The sequence below is a fragment of the Haliotis asinina genome, chromosome 5 (genome assembly GCF_037392515.1).
Source record: "Haliotis asinina isolate JCU_RB_2024 chromosome 5, JCU_Hal_asi_v2, whole genome shotgun sequence".
NCBI classification, from domain to species: Eukaryota; Metazoa; Mollusca; class Gastropoda; order Lepetellida; family Haliotidae; genus Haliotis; species Haliotis asinina.
In genome coordinates this window covers 51,207,117-51,226,583 of record NC_090284.1, presented here as the reverse complement: position 1 = coordinate 51,226,583, position 19,467 = coordinate 51,207,117, and the positions used below count along the sequence as shown (strand labels likewise).

At 37.3% G+C, this 19,467-nt stretch overlaps 1 protein-coding gene and 1 non-coding gene across 2 annotated transcripts; one reads left to right on the top strand and one right to left on the bottom strand.

Annotated features, from left to right (window-relative positions):
- Positions 1 to 34: 34 nt before the first annotated feature.
- LOC137284726 (hepatocyte growth factor-regulated tyrosine kinase substrate-like) lies at positions 35 to 15,817 on the top strand. Its single transcript, XM_067816646.1, has 16 exons — positions 35 to 147; positions 2,811 to 2,895; positions 3,312 to 3,387; positions 4,448 to 4,540; positions 4,677 to 4,797; positions 5,046 to 5,167; positions 5,827 to 5,951; positions 6,422 to 6,494; positions 6,755 to 6,853; positions 8,572 to 8,670; positions 9,740 to 9,907; positions 10,831 to 11,059; positions 11,387 to 11,559; positions 11,855 to 12,001; positions 12,337 to 12,910; positions 13,825 to 15,817. The coding sequence occupies exons 1-16, from the start codon at positions 108 to 110 to the stop codon at positions 14,004 to 14,006; spliced, it is 2,406 nt and encodes an 801-aa protein (XP_067672747.1). The 5' UTR covers positions 35 to 107; the 3' UTR covers positions 14,007 to 15,817.
- A 3,508-nt stretch (positions 15,818 to 19,325) lies between these two features.
- On the bottom strand, positions 19,326 to 19,396 carry Trnag-ccc (transfer RNA glycine (anticodon CCC)). Its single transcript has one exon. It is a non-coding gene; the product is annotated as a tRNA-Gly (tRNA).
- Positions 19,397 to 19,467: the final 71 nt, after the last annotated feature.

The following is a 19,467-nucleotide window of genomic DNA, read 5'->3' as shown; positions in this document are numbered from 1 at the left end:
TAGTGCCGACCAAGATAGAATAAGTAGTAGGAAGGCTGTATATAGTGCAGCTGACCAGACAGACACAGATGACAGTGAGTCAGTGAAGATTATTTCAGTGAAACAAGATGTTCAGCAGCAAATCGGCAATTTTCGATCGAGCTCTTGGTAAGAATTTTTTATTTGAACGTTTGTCTTGTTCACGATGTTCTGTTTAACTGATTCAGCGAGTTTACTATTCGACAGAAGCTTTCTTCGCTGGACCTATTATGTTGAATAATGTTATTATTATTTCCGTCACCGCTTCCTGTGTTGTCTATCACAAATGTTTGAGTCGTAGTAATTGTGATGATTCAGTTTATCATTTCAACTATTAAAATTGTTTACACTTTACCAGACATGTTTTATTCTCTTGATGAAGGTGGTTATTACTAACCAGAAGTATCACTGTCAAGATAAAAAATCATTACTTCTTGTGGAATATATTCAGAATTCATTAAGAGCTGTTAATCCAGTATATGCCAAGTAATGTGGTATATCTTTTCACTGATGTTAAAATAATTTGAAAACACCTGTAGTGTAATGTCAGAAGTGTTTGATGTGACATACAAGTCATTGATATACCTGACTGACTCAGGTAAAACAAAGAGCTCTTCCTTGTCAAGCGAGTTAAGGCAGATCAGTTATCACCATATTTTAGCAGTATTTACAAAATTACTCTGCCGTTTGTTAAATTGATGAGACAGAATTAATATTGATACCTAATTAGCTATTCACCCATATGTCCACACGGTTCTCTGCCACTGATCATGTTTTTACATAACCCAGCATTAGATAATCATGGCAGTACAAGTAGGGGTTTTCTCACAACAAACCATAGCAGGTGTCGCCGTATCTGAATTTTTTATGTTGTTTGTGAAATGATATATATTTGTATCATAATATAACCTTGAATAATTGATTGTATGATCACTTGGGGGTTTTCCTACAGTAGATTGATAGGGAGTGAATAACTTTTGTGAACTTGAACTTACTATAATACATATCATGTGACATCCCTCCGACTAAGATAAAAAAGTAGATAAAGGGACTGTGACTTTATGTTTTATTTTTTATTATGTTACTTAAGGTAATGATTTTTCTTTTCTTGTCCTTTTCTTGTTATCAAATAATGTGCGAAAAAATATTGGAATTGTAATTTTCTGGAACTGCGCACGAGTGGTACTGACCCAGATAGCAGTCAGACCTTGGCCCAATGTTAGCCCAATGTTTACCCACAGGCAAACTGTAGCGCAAATGTGTTTGGGCAGCATAGAGAATATGGCAAGTCTTCATATATGTGAGCAATGGTTGGCAACATACTTTCCTCGCTTCGGATCGAAAAATATTTTCATCTCAAAATATAATATCGCCACCATCAAAGGTACGCTCCCATTTCCTCACTTGGTTGTGCTCTCACATTTCCTACCTCATGTTTAATAATTACTCATGTGAAATATGTTTTATTCAACATTTTAAGCTCCACTCGTGATTATCAGATCGTTCTTCGCCTCCATTACCCCTGCCAGCTTCTGGTTGAACGGAGTGTCGAACAAGCATAAGCAGAAATTGAAAAGAAATACCATATTGCTTAATTTTGTCATGAAACTGTTGGGCTTTATTTGTCTTATCTGTAGTTGCTGTTGTTAGAATTTTCATAACATTTATTCTACATAAAAACACTTCTTACGTAATAGGCGAATGAAGCGGGGGAGGTAACTGTAAGTATTCCATGTGGAATAATACCCTCCTGTTCCTTCACTCCTTTGTACCGGAAGCTGGCAGGGGGAATGGAGGCGAAGAACGATTTGATCTACCAAGAGTTGGCTTAAAATGTTGAATAAAAAATATTTCATGTGAGTAATTGTTCAACATGGGGTTGGAAATGTGAGAGCACAACCAAGTGAAGAAATAAGTGTATACGTTTTATGATGGCGATGTTCTATTTTGACATGAAAAATATTTTTCGAACTGAAGCGTGGAAAGTATGTTGCCAACCTTCGCTTGCTTTGCTTGCATGTAAGAAGACTGGTCAATTTTTCTTTGCTGCGCAAACGATTTGCGCTACAGTTTGCCTGTGGTTTACTAATAATGGGCTAATGTGTACCAATGTTGGCCCAACTCTGAATGCTATCTGGGTGATATACTGTCAATAACTATTCGGCATCCAGTGAAGGACCATGACACAATGCCAAGACTGAGAATATGACCCTCATTTATCTATATGGAAACCAGGAACAAACTGACGGTGTGATGCTTTTATTTTGTTTTTGTAGGAATGTAACTAATGGTTCGAGAGAAGTATTTGTTCTGAAATTTCTTGCGTTAAGTTTTGAAGTTTTATTTCACTATGTTGTTGTGTATAATATGTTTTTATGATGACACTGTATGCATTCTACAAATGACCGTATCATCAGCTCTGGATTGAGCTATGTTTATTCAAGCATCAAAATCTTTTCTATCTTTATGACAAATACATGACTTATGTACATATCTTTCATGTTTGTGTTCTCCAGTGTATTAGATAATCTTGAATTTACTTTATTCCATTCTTTCCAAAGGAAATCATGTTTTGTAATACCTTGGTCTGAACACCAGGTCAAAGTTAATCAATAATATTGCACTTGAGCCAAGAACATGTCTGTTTTCGGGACATTTGCTGTTGTTTTACATTATTCTTTTCAGGTAAACGTAGGGCAGATCTTCTGTTTGTTGAGCATTTTGAAAAATAACGCTTCATTTTTATGTATTTTAGTGACAGGCAAGAAACCACGATATATTTGTTCTTGCAGAAAAAGCTACAAGCCAGTTGCTTTTAGAGCCAGACTGGGACTCCATATTGCAACTGTGTGATTCAGTCAGACAGGCAGATGTTACGTAAGAATGTTTCTTTTATTTTGTGATTAGTGTCTTATGTCCAGGGCAGCTGACATGGGAAAGGCAGAAATAGTCTACAGTGAATTATGGATGAATGGACAGAAACTGATTATTTTCTCAACATCTTATTTAGTTATAAAATGATTTTCCTGTTATTTCTGCCATTAATTTCTAATACATAGAGTGATCAAGTGTAATATGTTAAGCACCTTGACTTTACTTTTTTCTGTTTTTAAACATGGTTATTGTGTTGTTATTGTATTTAAAAATTATGCGCATGTCAAAAAAAGGAGTCCAAACTGTAAACATATTCTCATTTATGAAATTAATGGAAAGAAGGGACAGATGTGTGATCCTGGAATGATCTGTCTGGATTCCTTGCTGTGTGTTATATCGGTGCTTGTTTACTCTCACAGTCCAAAGTATGCTGTACTTGCAATAAGGAAGAAGATCCAGTTTGACAATCCACATGTGTCCTTGTTTGCTCTACAGGTAACTATTACAGCAGAGTCTGTTAAAATGGTCAGTGTGGCAGCTTTAGAAATTCATTGTGATCTGAAACTAAAAAATATAGCTGAGGAATGTAATATGACAACTGATGCACTTTCAGGCTTTCAATAACACTGTCTGTAGTGTTTAATGACAAATGTGTACTGTTGTGATTGGTTTGATTTCCAGAGAAAAGGTCTGTTTGCTTATTATACTGATGTTATTTAGGGGATAACTGTTCTGTGTTTGATGAATTGGGGACGTATACCGGTGGTTATATAGTTACAAGTTTAATGAAATCAGAAATGAGCGGGCAGCTGCAAATGATAATGGCTTTCTGATTCCTTACGAATGAACAATTAACAGTTTTGTTGTCAAATGATGTCACACTCCATAATAACGCCATAAATCTTGTTCCATGATCTAACAGTGATGGGTCAACAGCCCATTGCGAGTAAGTTGTTTGATGTTACAACTAAATTTATGATACTGTTCTGTTTTTCTTAAATGCAAATTCAATCCATTTTTGCGGGATAGGTGAGTTAAATGACCTAAGGCGACCTAAGACAATTGGAAAAACAGTGTTATCTCAATAGTGTAGGGATACATTCAAAGGTTTTGGTTGGTTGGTTTTCAAATTGTGACCTTATATGCCAATTATACTGTCAGAAATTATCGCATGGCCAAGCAGAAGTCGTGTTACGTACTAAGTTGAATTAGAAGTACTGGGTGTATCATTGTGCATATCACTTATTGATTGGATGTTTCTTCAGTTTTTATTGCAAGGGAATTTATGGCTTTCGTATAATAATGTTTGATCCTATTAATGTATGCTCAGGCATCATGCATGTCATAATAGGTAACAGTATGGAATGGATTTGCTAATCAGTCTCGTACCAGTGGCTTCAGTGCTGGGCATTGCCAGTAATATCCATGACAGGTTTAGTCCAGATAGCTTATTCGCATGGTGATGTTACCTACATAGCTGAAATTGTTCTCCGCAGTGTGAAATGAGCAAAATAGTTTGAAAAACAGTTGTAAATGCATTTATTTTTGCCTGTAGGTCCTGGAGTCTTGTATGAAGAACTGTGGCTCACTTATACATGGAGAAGTGGCGACCAAAGAGTTCATGGAATTTATGAAGGACCAAGCCAAGGTGACAACTTGTAATTCTAAACAAATGCAACTGCAGATTTGTATATTTGTGTTCAGCTGATAAATGTTTCAAGTTTTGTATGTGACTGTGAATTGGAGTTGAGAGGCAATGTGTATCTTTGTATGTGTTGTTACAGACAAGAAATGACCCGGTTAAGGCCAAGATTCTTGAAATGGTTCAGGTCTGGTCCCATGCCTTTCGTAATGAGCCCAGCTACAAAGTTGTGCAGGACACGTTTCATCTCATGAAGATGGAAGGTTTGTCACAAACATAGTCCATGTTTCATCATGAAAATGAGATTGCAGTTCAAGTTAAAGTTTCTCTTTCTCTTGAAATAGTCAAGTAACTGGTTACTTTACTTTTCACATGGAATTTTTGCAATCAGATAGATCTATTAATTTATTGTGTCTTGGTCCTGTTTACAAGTTCCTTATTGTTGAGATGGAATGTGTATTGGTACTGTTTAAGAGCTCCAGAATTACAAGATTACCTTGTCATGGTACAGGTTACAAGTTTCCCCAGCTGAAGGAGGCAGATGCCATGTTTGCTGCAGAGAAAGCTCCAGAATGGAAGGATAGTGATGTGTGTACCCGATGTAGGGTGGCTTTTGGCATGGTTCAGAGAAAGGTAGGTCTGACAGGTGAAGGTATGCTTGATAAACCCCTGATTTTCAGGGGCAGTGATGTTTATCAGTCCCAGTTAGTTGTGAGACAAGCCCCTGATGGTTGTGGAGAATGTTTGTGACACAAGCCCATCTTGACCAGGGGGAATGAATGTGAGATAAGACACATTGAGGAAAGTACTTGGGACAAGCCCCCCTATTGGTTATAGGAAAGTTATGTAAAACAACCTCTGTTTTTCCATTTTGTTCGAGAACTCCCTTTTGATCAGTGGAAGGTATGTGAGACTAGACATGGTTTTGGTTTTGGAATGTATGAAGACAAGCCCCTTTGGCCATGGGGAAGATGGGAGACAAGTTTGTAAAGTTGTGTGAAACAATAATCACCTGTTGGTCATCTTGAAAGTGTGTGAGAAAAGCCCTTTTACAGGGAAGAAAGGGACACTTTTTAATCAGTATATAATCATTTTCACTGATAATTCTTCCTGTCTCCTGCTTTTGAAGTCCTGTGAAAGGAAATTAAGTTAAGTGGAAAAGATGTTGATAAATTATAAGTACATATTTGAACCATAATGTGACAGGAGAGATAGTGAATGATCTCCTGTAATCTACTTTCACAAATACAATATGTTCAAGTCAATCTGTTTTTACACCTTTTCATCCACAGCACCATTGTCGCAACTGTGGGGAGGTATTCTGCAGCAAGTGCTCCTCAAAGAACTCCATCATACCAAGGTTTGGAATAGAGCGCGAAGTACGAGTTTGTGATGCTTGCTATGATAAACTCAACAAGTAAGTAAACCACTGTCTTGTTACCTAGTATCCTTTTCATTCGTTCGTTAGAGAGAGAGAGAGAGAGAGAGGGAGAGAGAGTATACATAGAATATAAAAGTTATTTTTTATGGAACTGTTGACATGTAATTCACATCAAGCTTGTCTTTCCTTGTTAACTATGGAATGAACATGAAAATGTCCTTGGTAATTTGATATTTATGGACAAAAGAATGGGACTGAAACACTAACAATTAGTATATGGTGGTATGAGTTTTGGAAGTGATATGAAATTTGTACAGATAATACCACAATGAATTAAAACTGAGGTTTTCACCAGAATGCTCTTCTTGAGTGATGGAAGTAGTATTTGTTCTAATTGCCATTTGTAACCAACTTGAAATGAACAAATGGACATCAAATTTAATGATGATTGAATGGGGCTTGTAAACATTTAGCTTACCCTTTGATAAATTTATGACTTGTTACAGACCTTCAGCAAAATCTAGTTCTGATGAACTGCCTGCTGAGTACCTGGCCAGCCCCCTGTCCAAACAGCCACAGGTATGGCAAGACAGATGGACTTTTGAAGTAGCTTGTACAATTATTAAGAGCTCTGAATGGAATACAGTGAACAGTTCGTCAATTTGTAGAAGAAATACATACATTTTGATCCATTGGAGGGGTTTATTTTCACAGAAATTCAACTATAATAGTAAAAATTGTAAATAAACATTGAACAAAACATTTAAATTCTCTGTGAAGTTTGTGAAGAGTAATTAATATTTCTTCTGTCATCTCTTGAATGTTTCTTCTCCATGCAGAACCCACCTGTTAAGTCTGAGCAGGAACTTCAAGAGGAAGAAGAGTTGCAATTGGCACTTGCTCTGTCTAAGAGTGAACATGAAACCAAGGAGAAGGAGGTAAGAATTGTCTCCCCTTACCAGGAAGCAAGTTGTGACAGGTGGCAGTATATTGTCTGTCTGCATGGCAGATGTCATTCATAGAATGATAGTGAGAGATGTGAATAGACTGTTCGTTTTTGGCTTTTCTTATTACTTACAGGATCTAATAATGGATGTTCATATGATATGATCAGTGAAACAGGTAGGTTTCTGTTGTTGAGTTTGCTATTGTTTGATTTTGTTGACACCAGGCTCATACTAAGTGATCATCATGGTTTTTGATGGAAGGCTTGTCACATAAGATTTTATATCTTTTGAATTTTGTTTAGTTTGTCACTTACTTTAAGGAATTATATAACATCAGACATAAGACATATCAGTGTTGTTAGCAGAAAAGTAGGTCAGGTCATATCTATTAATAGATCACATATCTATTAAATTGCCATATGGCCTGTGTAGAAAGTGGACATGTCTGTTTTTGTCAAGATAGTGCTCTGAGTGTATTAAGCTGAATCATGATGTGCACATTACACTTGTGATCTCATCACCTTCTTTTGTTAAATGTTCCATTCAGTTATTAAATGAATTGTTTATTTTGAATGGTGTGGGATTGTTATGCATTTTAATCTTACCCATGGTGGGTTTATTATACATCCATATTTAACTCCAAAATTAGTTAAGCTTGAAATCATGTGCATCTGCTCCAGTCTAAGATGGAAAGGTTTGACTATTCTCTGATATGTCACAGTTGATGAGATATGAACAATATAGACACTACAGTCATTGTTTACATATGGAAAATACAGACCACTTTTCTGGTATCATTTGTCATACCCCTTTCAGCTGGAGTTGGATAGTTAGACTTTATTTTTACAAATATGTTTTATGACCTGGTTGGTGTAGTGACACAAGGAGCAACAATCAATGCTGAATTATTTTAGTTCACGTGTATGTTCAGGACTGGATAACAGGGGGACAGAATGGTGACATCTAGGACAGAAAGTAACACTAAAACAGGAGGGGCAACACATCTACTGGTAGTAATAGAAAATGCAATCACTAACAGTGATTTCTCCTTTTGTGTTGGTTTATGTCATTTCTTATGTCCACACATGAAGGAGGTTGACAAAAGTCTGTACCTCAAGTGAGATTATTATAGTACATGTATTATGGTAACATGAGGTAGATGGTGTTTTTAGACATGTTTCTGTCTGTAGTGTCCTCCCACTTCTCAGTTGCTGAAAATATGGAACAATAGCACAATATACTTTATTTCATCAGAAGTCCTTGCAATAGAATCAAATTACCTCAAGTGAATACTTTTTGGCTCAAAAAGTAGGGGATGTTTAATTTTGTGAGCATACCTCTAGTCATTGCCTTTGCATATGAGAAAAATATACTGTATATCTAAACATTTCCAAAGGAATGGAATAAGTTGTCACATTTTCCCTAAGTTTCTCTTCATCGGCAGTTTCCTCCTTGGCATCATCAGTTGTGTAAATCCAGTATCCCCTGCTTGTTTTGAAAGGCATATTTGATTAATGAATGTACTCATATTAATAATCTCTGTCATGGGCATGTAATGATGGAATTGTCTGCAGGAATTATTGAGGAGATCTTTGACCATAGAATGTGCAAATGGCTTGGCTTTGAATATATGCATATTATGAATAATAAGGATTATTTTTGTTATGACATCTTAACAAGGATGCCAGCTGTCATGTTTGGTGTTTCAGAGGGAGCGTCTGCGCCATAACTACTCGCTATACAACAGTGATGAGAGATCCTCCTCCCCGCAGTCAGGGAAAAACACTCAGATGTCACAGCCAGCTGCGGTCAGTCATTTATGGCTTTCATAAGGAGCAAATTGTGTGCATTATTTAACATTATGTTTGTTTCCATTATGTAAGGTGAGAAGCTGTAACATTTCACTGTGGTCACAATAGTCACCTATTTCTAGGTTAAACTGGGTATGTTTTCAGTTGATAAAAATATAAAATTTTATAAATATAAGTCACAAGAATGGTGAGAAGTCTTTAGAAGTGTTATATTGTTGAAATAGTTTTGAATCCGAGGCAAATAACCCTTTTTGAACAAAAAACATTTCCCTACCAAAAGAACAGATAAGTTCCTCGTGTATCTGATTCTGTGTTAGAGTCAATATGAGAAGTTTGGAAGTCACTGTTGGCTTAGGTAATAGTTTGGGATGTGAGCTTTGGTATGAGTTTTGTGATGTGAGCTTGGGTGTGAGGTTGGGTTTGAGCTTGGTTGTGAGGTTGGGCTTGAGCTTGGGTGTGAGCTTTGTTACTTACGTGAAGGCCTGTGTGGTAGTTAGTGAAGTTTCACACATGGAAGCATGGAACTTACACCACACCTACAGTAACAATGAAATAACCACACAACTGTTGCAATAATGGACCAATCCATGTTGGGATAGCTTAGCTTGGGAGTAGAACCAACCTAGCTTGTGGCCATTGTTTGTTGAAACAGTGACATGTTCAACCATATATAACTTGAAATCAAACCTGTTAACTATTTGTTTTAACCAATCAGACAATTTGTCTTATGTTTTACTTCAATTGTCCCAAGCGTTGAAATTCAAAGTTTCTTTTCATTTTACTTTATTTTGTCATGTAAGTTAGAGATGACCATAAACATTTCAGGCAGAGATACTTTATGGAGGGGCTGTATTTTCTATTACATCATGTGCTAATGTACAAGGGGTTATTGTTTCATGTTTATATTTCTATGAGGAATTAATACATGGTATTTATTTAAGTTGGACATCTTATCATGTCAGAAGTTTCTAATCCTTAAAGAATGTATGATCCATGTCTCTGTTGCAGTTATTACTCAGCACTGTACAAATATCTTGCATACAGTTCATTTGGGTGTATCTTCCAGGCTGTGACCTCAATTGACACAAGTGACATGGACCCTGAGTTGGCCAGATACCTGAACAGGAACTACTGGCAACAGAAGTCTGAGCATCAGAATGTAACATCGACAACCACACCATCTGCCCCTGTAGTTACCACTGAGCCCAAGACATCAACAGTTAAGACACAGGAGGTAAATGGGGCAACCTGTTGACATATTCAAATATTGGAAAATTGCTATATTCACATTGCCCTTTCATCAAGTCCTTATTAGGTTACATCAGAAATGGGCTCTTCACACATTGCACCTTTTGATAAGCGAATGCTTTAACCACAAGGCTACTTGAAAGCCCTGATATAAGAATAGTGTATTTATCCAGTTATTATCGAAAAAAAATTTGTTTCTACCACAAGTCTTTCCAATCAGGATGGTTGCTATTTCTCATGTTATGGTTAAGAATTTGCTGTGACAAAAGGTGTAAGAAATCCCCTATGAACGAGCAAAACAGAACAAAAACATGTCTAAAATATTCAGTCAATTTCACAATACCGATTTCAGATACAATACAAATGAGACAAAATCAACGGCAATGAGTCACAAAATATGTAGCAAACTCACCAAAATCTTAGTGCGAGAAGGAAACAGTCATGCAGAATGCAATACAGCGAGTGGTCTGATGGGGGCTGTGAAGATTTAGGTGTTGACGGATTTGTTGTGTGTACGTTTCCCAACTAGGCAACTAGCCTTTATATACATATTCAGTCATAGTTTCAAGAACTTTCGAGCCCCTACGACCGTCGCCACCAAAGTGGAGAACTCTAGAAGATTTGTAGTGGTCTTGTGTTGTTGTTGTTCAAAGGGAGGTAACTCTAAAGTACTGCCTTAGAGACATGCCGCTTAAATAAAAATTCGCTGTAGGAAATGTGACCCATAATAACTAACACCTTAAATGTTGTGACCCAATTACAACTACAGCAATAATAATTAATAACAACTCAAGTCACGGAAAATACACTCTCGTAACACTCTTAACAGATAAATCTGCAGTTTAGTTCTGACTAATGGACTAGTCCCATGTATATCATTTTCCATCAAATTAAACTGTTGTGTTTCAGCAAATACAGACGTACCCACCCTACCAGAATGGTGAAACAGATGAGGATCAGGCACAGTTCCTCAATGCCATCAACAGCAGCATTGAGATTTTCGTCAATCGCATGCGCAGTAACTCACAACGTGGTCGCAGCATTGCCAATGACTCCTCGGTTCAGTCATTGTTTGCTGTCATAAGCAACATGCATCCTCAACTAATGAAGTACATCCAGGAGCAAGAGGACCTTCGAAGTAAGGATGGATCATCAAGATACATATGAAAGTGCTGTATTCCATAATACAGGTCTTTGGAGTTGGCCGAAATATGTATGGTGTATGGAATGCTAAATCAGGTTATGGGTTATTCCAATACTTATCACAAGCCCTGAAATATTTTGTTTCAACTTATCAAGCCTTTCTTGCAAGATTTTAGCTGTGGTAAGACACAATCTCATCCCTAGGAGAATGTTTTCCCAGTGCGCTTATCATTTTCCATGTTCATTGGGCAGCTTCCTCTGTAAATGCGTTTCCCGAGTGGTCCATTTTGACTATGACTGACTATGCCAACACTATATGCAGGTCATTATGAGAGCCTTCAGGACAAACTTGCTCAGCTACGAGATGCCCGTGAGGCCCTGGATGCCCTGCGTGAGGAACATCGTGAGAAGCGTCGACGTGAGATGGAGGAGCTGGAGCGTCAGAGGCAGATACAGATGGCCCAGAAGCTGGAAATCATGAGGCAGAAAAAACATGTAAGTCGATTCAGTGTTAATTACAAGTATCTAATATACATGGTCTTTGAACACTTCTGGTGTTTCAGTGTTATCACATGACCTGACCTCATTGATATTTTCATGAGTGATGCAGCCAGGAGATGATTTGGATGTTATTTTGACAAATGATGTATGAATGTTTGATCTTTGAAAACTGGTCATAAGTAGGGTGAAAAAATCATTTAAATTGTTTTGATGAATCTGTAATCTCATTATATACATAATAAAATCAATTTATTTCTCTGAAAAAATTGCTGGATTGTACTGATTACAGGAATATCTAGAGATGCAGCGACAGTTGGCATTACAGCGCCTGCAGGAGCAGGAAAGAGAGATGCAGATGCGTTTTGAGCAGCAGAAGCACCTGACCCAGATGCGGCAGATGCAGGCATATGGCTACCCCCAGGGCATGCCACAACAGGTATGGTGGCCAGTGATGTTTTCATGTACTTATATATGTTCTTACCAGGATGAATTACACTTGGGTTATGATTATTTGGTTGTTAGTAACAATACCTTTGGCTGGTTTTGGTACACTTGAAATAATAATTGTCAGGACCAACTGCAGCAATTACACTGGATTTCAGTTTTGTATGGAAATGATGGTGATTTTTGTGAAGAATGAATCAACGATGAGAATTTTCTGATATGTTGATAGCATATTTTATCAGTTCATCAGTGGTGAATTCAATGTTTAATGTACTTAATTAATAACTTAAGTAAATTATCAAATAACTTGATTCTGAACTGTTCCAGATGTATGGTCAGATGCCTCCACAGGGAGTCCCAGGCCAGATGCCACCCCAAGGAATGCCACCACAAGGGCCCCCTCATCTGCAACAACAGGGCCCACCTCATGGTTTCAGCCCTGTGGGGTCAACAGAAGGCTCTCCAGTTCACCAAACTGGGGGCTACAACCAACAGGGCCCCAGTATGATGCCACCCGGTGGTGGAGCCCCATCTGCTCAAGGAATGTACATGCCACCTAACACTCAACAAACATACACCCAAGCAGGGCCGCCCAACATAGGGTATGCCCCGCCACAGGCCAGCATGGCAGGGAGTGGGGCAAATTTACCTGGGGGAGGGGCAACAATTCCTGGGGGCTACCAAGCTCATTTACCATCTCAGACGCAGACAGATGGGGGTCAAATGGCAGGTCCACCTCAGGGTAATTTTGGGGCAGGTCCAGGTGGGGTAGGATACCCGGATCAGGCTCCCTCTAGTATGCCCCCACAGATGCCAGCCTCAGGGGGACAGCAAGCACCTGCAGCCCCGGGCTACGCATCAATGCAACCTAATATGGAATACAGCACTTTCAACATGCAGAGTGAGTATGCTTCAAGTTGTGAAAGAAATTATGTCTCATTGTTTGTATAAACTATGGAAAACACAACTGAGTATGTAATTGGAAGTCATTTTAAGTGTTAGACACATGATAACTGTTTTTCCTTGTAATAGTTACAAGACTTAAAAAACTTCTTGACATATATGTCAGTATTTAGATTTGTTTTGAAGAGAAAACATATATATCTTCTTGTGTTATTTGTCCTACATATACTCGGACTTCGTATCGCGGCAAATTGGTATTTCTGGTTTTGCACGCTGGGCATGACTCAGAGGTGCATTTGTATGTAAATTGACAGCCTAACGTCAGAATCTGTCTGACCCCCATCCATGAAATACCTGCTATAACATTTACGTTTCATATATGACCCTTCCCACTCCATCTGAAGTAAGTCGTCTTATCCTTTTTGCCAGAAATATAGCAGAAGTGATGTCATGAGCTATATTTATCTCCTGTGGAATGAAGGTTTTTGTTTATCGCAATACGATTGAGTTCTCTCATTTTGTAAATATTAATAGGTTCCGTTCATCTAGTGGCTTTCACTGAAATACTATCAATGTTAAAATAATAGTTTTTTCACAAATGTGTTGATCAGATGTCATGTTGATCAGATTTCTCAATAAAATAGGCCTCATTAGTTCAGAATTTTATTTCCGATCATGGATATGTGAAGTACCACGATACAACGAGGTCGCAGACTACTGACTAGGATTATTCACCGAAACAACTTGTAAACTCAAAACTATAAAAGTCAAACCTTTTGCCCCTGTTCTGTATAACTTCCCCTTTAGAATAGGACCCTAACATGCCATGGAAAATAACTACTTCATGCTCAGTTATTTTGTTAATGCGTTGGTATTGTTTTATCTGTATTGTAGATATACCTTCTGTTCCAGACATGTCAGGAGCCCTTCCACAGCAAAACCAAACTGTATACAACAACCCCCAGCAACAATACATGGGACCCCCTCCCAACCAGGGACAGTTCCAGGGGGGTGCCCCTCCTCAGCAGATGCCCCCACAGAGCCAGCCACCTACCCATCAGGAAAATGAGGCGTCACTGATATCTTTCGATTAATGAATTTGTTGCACTTGTGACATGAATTGTTTGTCTTCATGGTGATAATGGACATGTTATAATCAGATGAAACAAAGACTGACCATTTATAAGTATCTATGTGTTTCATTGTTGCTTAATGGTTTGTGAAATCTGGGGCTATTTAACAAAGTCATAATTTTGACGTGTGCAGAGTGTTTACCTCTACTAGCAGTAGAGCAGTAGATCAATGTTACGTTAGCAAGTTCAATTGTTGGGAAAGCATCCATTTTTGGACAAGGTCATCTGGATTTTTGTGGCGGTTTGGTAGCCTAGTGGTTAAACTAATTGCTCATCATACTGAAGGTGCAGGTTTAATTTCCCACATGGACACAATGTGTGAAGCCCATTCTTGGTGTCCCCTGCCGTGATATTGCTGGAACATTGCTAAAAGTGATGTAAACTAAACTCACTCACTCAGAGTTTCTATGTGTGGAATATCCTTTCATTTCAATTTCAAGCAAAGGAAGAAGTTTTCAGTGTGATCAGTATGTTGTTTGAACTCCACCTTTTTCTTTCTGAATTTTGATGGAAAGGTGGTGTTGACAGATGCTGACTGTTGTCATTGAAGTCTTCACTTTTGCTAAATCATGTTAAAGTTGTGACTTTAAAATAAGCTGATTTATTGTTATATGATAATCATAACGTGTCATAGCAGAGATATGGAAAAGCAGTGAACCCTATATTTGATTGGCTTGTACACACCATGTTCCTTGATCATCCTTGTATTTGGAGACTGTACGGTGTAATATTATTTTCTGATCAGCTGACCAGTCCACGGTCTATGTTCAGCAAGATGCTAGAGAGTGCACTGGCCAGTGAAGGTTCAGTTTACAGCACTTGAATGTGAGTGTTTCTTGCTTGTCAGTGTAACACATTGATGATAACAGTCATAAGCTCTACGCATTCCCTCAGTGTTTTGGGGATTAAGGTTCATGAGAAGGTCTCACTGACAGCCATAAGTTGCACACAGTTTGTTTTTATTCACTGACCAAACAAGATGTGTCACCATTACACCTTAAAAATAAATGTTTATATAGTTAAGGATGAACATAATGTTTAAAAGCCTTGGACAAGACATTGGAGCCCCACAAACAGTGGTATAGTCAGATAATTGTTTATATAGCTTCATTCTCAAAATTATTTCAGCAGTAACCATGATACTAGACAAGAAATGATCACAGAACTTAATTATACAGTATTTATGTATATATATAATGCGATCACACCTATGTAGTGGGACAAGGAAAAAATCAGGATCTTTTTAACTATCTGCTGTTGATAGACTGAAATTGTGCAATAATCATTTCAAATCCTCACTATGATCTAATCAAATCATGTGATAAAGAATGTGACATCTCTAATGTTTTACAGTGGTATTTTGTATCATGTTATTGAGTACCAGCATGACTCCTCCTTCCAACATCATCTGAAAAGAAATTAATGTATCACACTGAATGTAGAATCTGGCTAGCTATTCTTGAAACATTCACATCCCTGCAATTTCTTGAGTCCTTTCTCAAACATTGGCTATGATGAAAGTTAAGAATTTTCAGGGCTACAAACATTTCGAGAATAACGGCCCTGCTTATAGAAATTGTTGATGAAAAAAATTCTTGAAACATTTCCATCTTCGATCCTTGTTTGAATACGCCCACTACTTGTGATTTCTTGTCTTCAATATAAAAATTATTGAACTCCTCACTGTTGCTGATGACTGTATTTGCATCTTGAGTCGACTGTCCATACTACTACACTGAAGCATGTACTTGGTAATAAAGCCATAATATATTGGTTGGATATTCTGTTGTTAACTATTTCAGTTCATGTATATAACATATACAAGGGAGGTGGGGTAGGATACTGGTTCAAGCATTTGCTCATCAGGCTAAAGACCCGGGTTTGATTCCACACATAAGCAGTGTGTGAAGCACATTCATGAATCTTCCCACTGATAATGCATGAATATTGCTATGAGCGATGTAAGGCCATACTCACTAATACATATCCGAATAAATGACTACCTCATTCAATACATACAATGAACTATGGTTATAATAGAATCAACTGGACTCGATTTTAGTGAGATCATCATATGCATTTCAATTTAAATGTTCCGCATGAGTATTGAATGAAAAAAATTAATTCCATATTTAGCATTATAGCTTTATAAACATAGTTCACTGTATGTTGAATTTATTTATGGCGTACTAATTGCTGATATGTAATAAAACTCTTGCTTAAAATCAATTAGGTTTATGGGCCACTTGTAGCCTTAGAAATTGCAACTTGGACCAAAGGACTGGTGGAAATGTCATTTCACTTATCTTCAGATTGTGTGGCACTGAAATGAGACAAACTTTTTCTGTTTATTTTCTATAACAGTTATATTTTACAGTCTGTAGCAAAATTAAAACATTGAGAACAGGTTTTTAATTGTAGTCCTTAAATGCCACTTGACCATCTACCTCCTCAGCATAATTTTGGATGTGGGTTGGCAGCCTATTGTCTGTTGAGAATTTTCGAAGTTAAGTATTTGTGGAGAATTTTAATTAATATTTGCTTGATGATTCCATCATTTTAACTCATCAGTCATTAAAATTAACTTTTCAATGGTTTTTATTCAGACCACACTTGAACAAAGCACAAATATTTACATCAGCTTCATTTTCAGAATCTTACTCCACTACAATCTCAGATTGAGTGAATGTACGTAAAGAAATTATTGCAGGGTGGAGAGAGGGATTCAAACTTGTGTTTGCTCATTGAAACCTGTATTCCCTTGTGTCGTGATTGGGTCTATAGTCTGTTTGGCAACTCAAAACCTAATAAGCACAACTCAATGAAACACTGATCATAATCAAGACATCATACCACCTCTGTAAGTTTTTTCCAGAATTTTTGTCCTAGTCATAGAAAAGTTGTTTAAGAAACTATCATTATCCTCCCGGGGTGTAATGCGGGGGGATATAGTTGATGCCTCGTCTGTCCGTCTGTAATCATTTTCTTTCTGGAGCATAACTCAGAAACCATTCAATATTTCTAGACCAATCTTGATAAATATAGTAATCTCAGCCTATGGTTGTGCCTTTTGCTATTTACAGATTTTTGGCGTTTATATTTTTTTTGTTTTTCCATGGAACATTTTTGTGTGAGTCTTATGGTGGGCTTCGTTTCCGGAGCAGAACTATAAAAAAATTCAATATGTTTCCGCAAAACTTGGCAGATATATCAATCTGAACCTATAGTGGTGTCTTTTGGTATTTACAGTTTTTTTTTATATATTATTTTCTCGGTTTCCATGGAAAAGTTTCAGACTTAGTCTCAAAATGGAGGGATAGGCTTCGTTTCCCAAGCAGAACTCAAAAACCATTTAATATTTTTCTGCAAAACTTGGTAGATATATCAATCAGAACCTAAAGTGGTGCCTTTTGCTATTGCCAGGTTTTAGTGATTTGTTATTTTATCAGTTTCCATGGAAATGTTTTTGACATACTCTCAAAAGTGAGAGGTGTGTTTCGTTTCCAGAGCAGAACTCAAAAACTTCTAAATATCTGTCATGTTACTTGGCAGATATGTGTGGCAGACCCCAAAGTGGTGCCTTTTGGTTTTTTAGGTTTTTGTGATGTATTATTTTCTCGGTTTCCATGGAAACGTTTCGGACTTAGTCTCAAAATGGAGGGATGGGCTTTGTTCCCAGAGCACAACTCGAAAACCATTTGATATCTTTCAACAGATCTTGGCAGATATATGAGACAGATCTTGAAATTGTGACTTTGCTGATTACAGATGTATGGCATTTATACTTTTCATGAATTTCATGGAAACAATTCAAACTTAGTCTAAAAAAACAATGATTAACTGTCAGATGATTTGTCCTTCTGGGGGCCGGGGGGATATGTCAACTTCTGATGACTCTTGTTAAAATATTGAAACAGTTCACTGTTTATTACAAGGGAGGAGTGCAGAGAAAGGCACTGCCAGATGTTCGAGAGGCATGTGCACAATTGCTGAGAAAGTTATTTATTCATTAACCTGTGCTGTCTTTATGCTTTCTTGCACAGCTGGCAGTCCATTTGTCTGCACTCCTCCCTATGAACAAATAGTGAGCTGTGTCAATATTTTAATGATAGTTTGTTAAACAACATTTTCACTTTAAGGAAGAATATTCTGCAAAAACCTCACAGAGTATGATGTTCTGTTTATGACCAGCATTTCGTTGAGTATGTTATGTTTATTAGTTTTCGAGCTAGACTGCAATTCATCAGGCTGCTTTTGAGCCAAATGGAATTTACCAGTCAGAAGGCCAAATATTCAGCTTTCTGTGTGGAACAGTTGAGTTTTCTTGAGTAGGGACAAGGGCCATTTGCCTGTCTGGACTTTGCATTGCACTGGAGTCAAAGATAACTGATACAAAGAACATTGAGGTGGTCAAACAGAGTTCAAACTTTAGCTCAGTTCATTTTTAGAAATATCATGCCTGATGAAAACAAAATGGTTTCACTTTTAGATAAATGTCTGATGTACATAACTGCTCTCAAGGACAGATGCTAATATTTATATTGTTTGATGAATGTTCACCCATCAAACATGAGTTCTGAGTCATCAAAATGCAGGTTGTTTGATTATCAAGAATAGAGGATGTTTTTCTTCTCAAAAGTTTGCAAAACATCTGGTGGAAAGTCGAAGTATTTAAACCAACTGTTGCAATGTCATAAGGGGTGATGGGGTAGCTTAGTGGTTAAAGTGTTTGCTTGTCAAACCAAAGACCTGGGTTTGATTCCTCACATGGCTGCAATGTGGCTCCAATTTCTGATGTTCTGCTGAAATATTGCTAAATGCATCATAAATATAGCCAAACAGAATCTTACAAAATGGAATGCAAAATATGTTGAATGTTGGAAGGGGATAAAGATTCCTCTTTTTGATATTCAGTTCAGTTCAGTTCAATTCTCTTTATTATTATTAATGACATGTGTGAACTTGAGACATTTATCCTATTAACTAGGGTATTTTAGATTATTTATCGTACTTTAGATATCACAGTAAAGTACAAACATACCATAATTTGTTGAAAATACTGTTGGAAAGTTCTTGTTTCTCACATCGTCAGTGTTGAAGGCAAAAGTATGTTGAATGAGCTCACATATTGCAATGTGATACTTTTTGAAATATTAAAAAAAAGTCAGTGGTTGATAAATAAATAAATAAATAAGTGATTTCCTCATCGGAATGCTGATTGACTGAGAAAAACACAAGTTAGGAAATGCATAAAAGAGATTAAAATTGTACAAAATAACATGCGCCGCCCGGGAATCGAACCCGGGTCGCAAGAATGGGAATCTTGCATGATACCACTACACCAGCGGCGCTTCATGTCACAATATGGCGATTTTAAACTATTTAAATATGTATTTAAGGGAAATTAATTTACTGATGTAAT

Coding starts and splice junctions, on each gene's coding strand:
- LOC137284726 (XM_067816646.1), top strand. CDS start 108: ATGTTCAGCAGCAAATCGGCAATTTTCGATCGAGCTCTTG. Junction 4,541..4,676: donor TTATGAAGGACCAAGCCAAG/GTGACAACTTGT, acceptor GTGTTGTTACAG/ACAAGAAATGACCCGGTTAA. Junction 5,168..5,826: donor TTGGCATGGTTCAGAGAAAG/GTAGGTCTGACA, acceptor TTTCATCCACAG/CACCATTGTCGCAACTGTGG.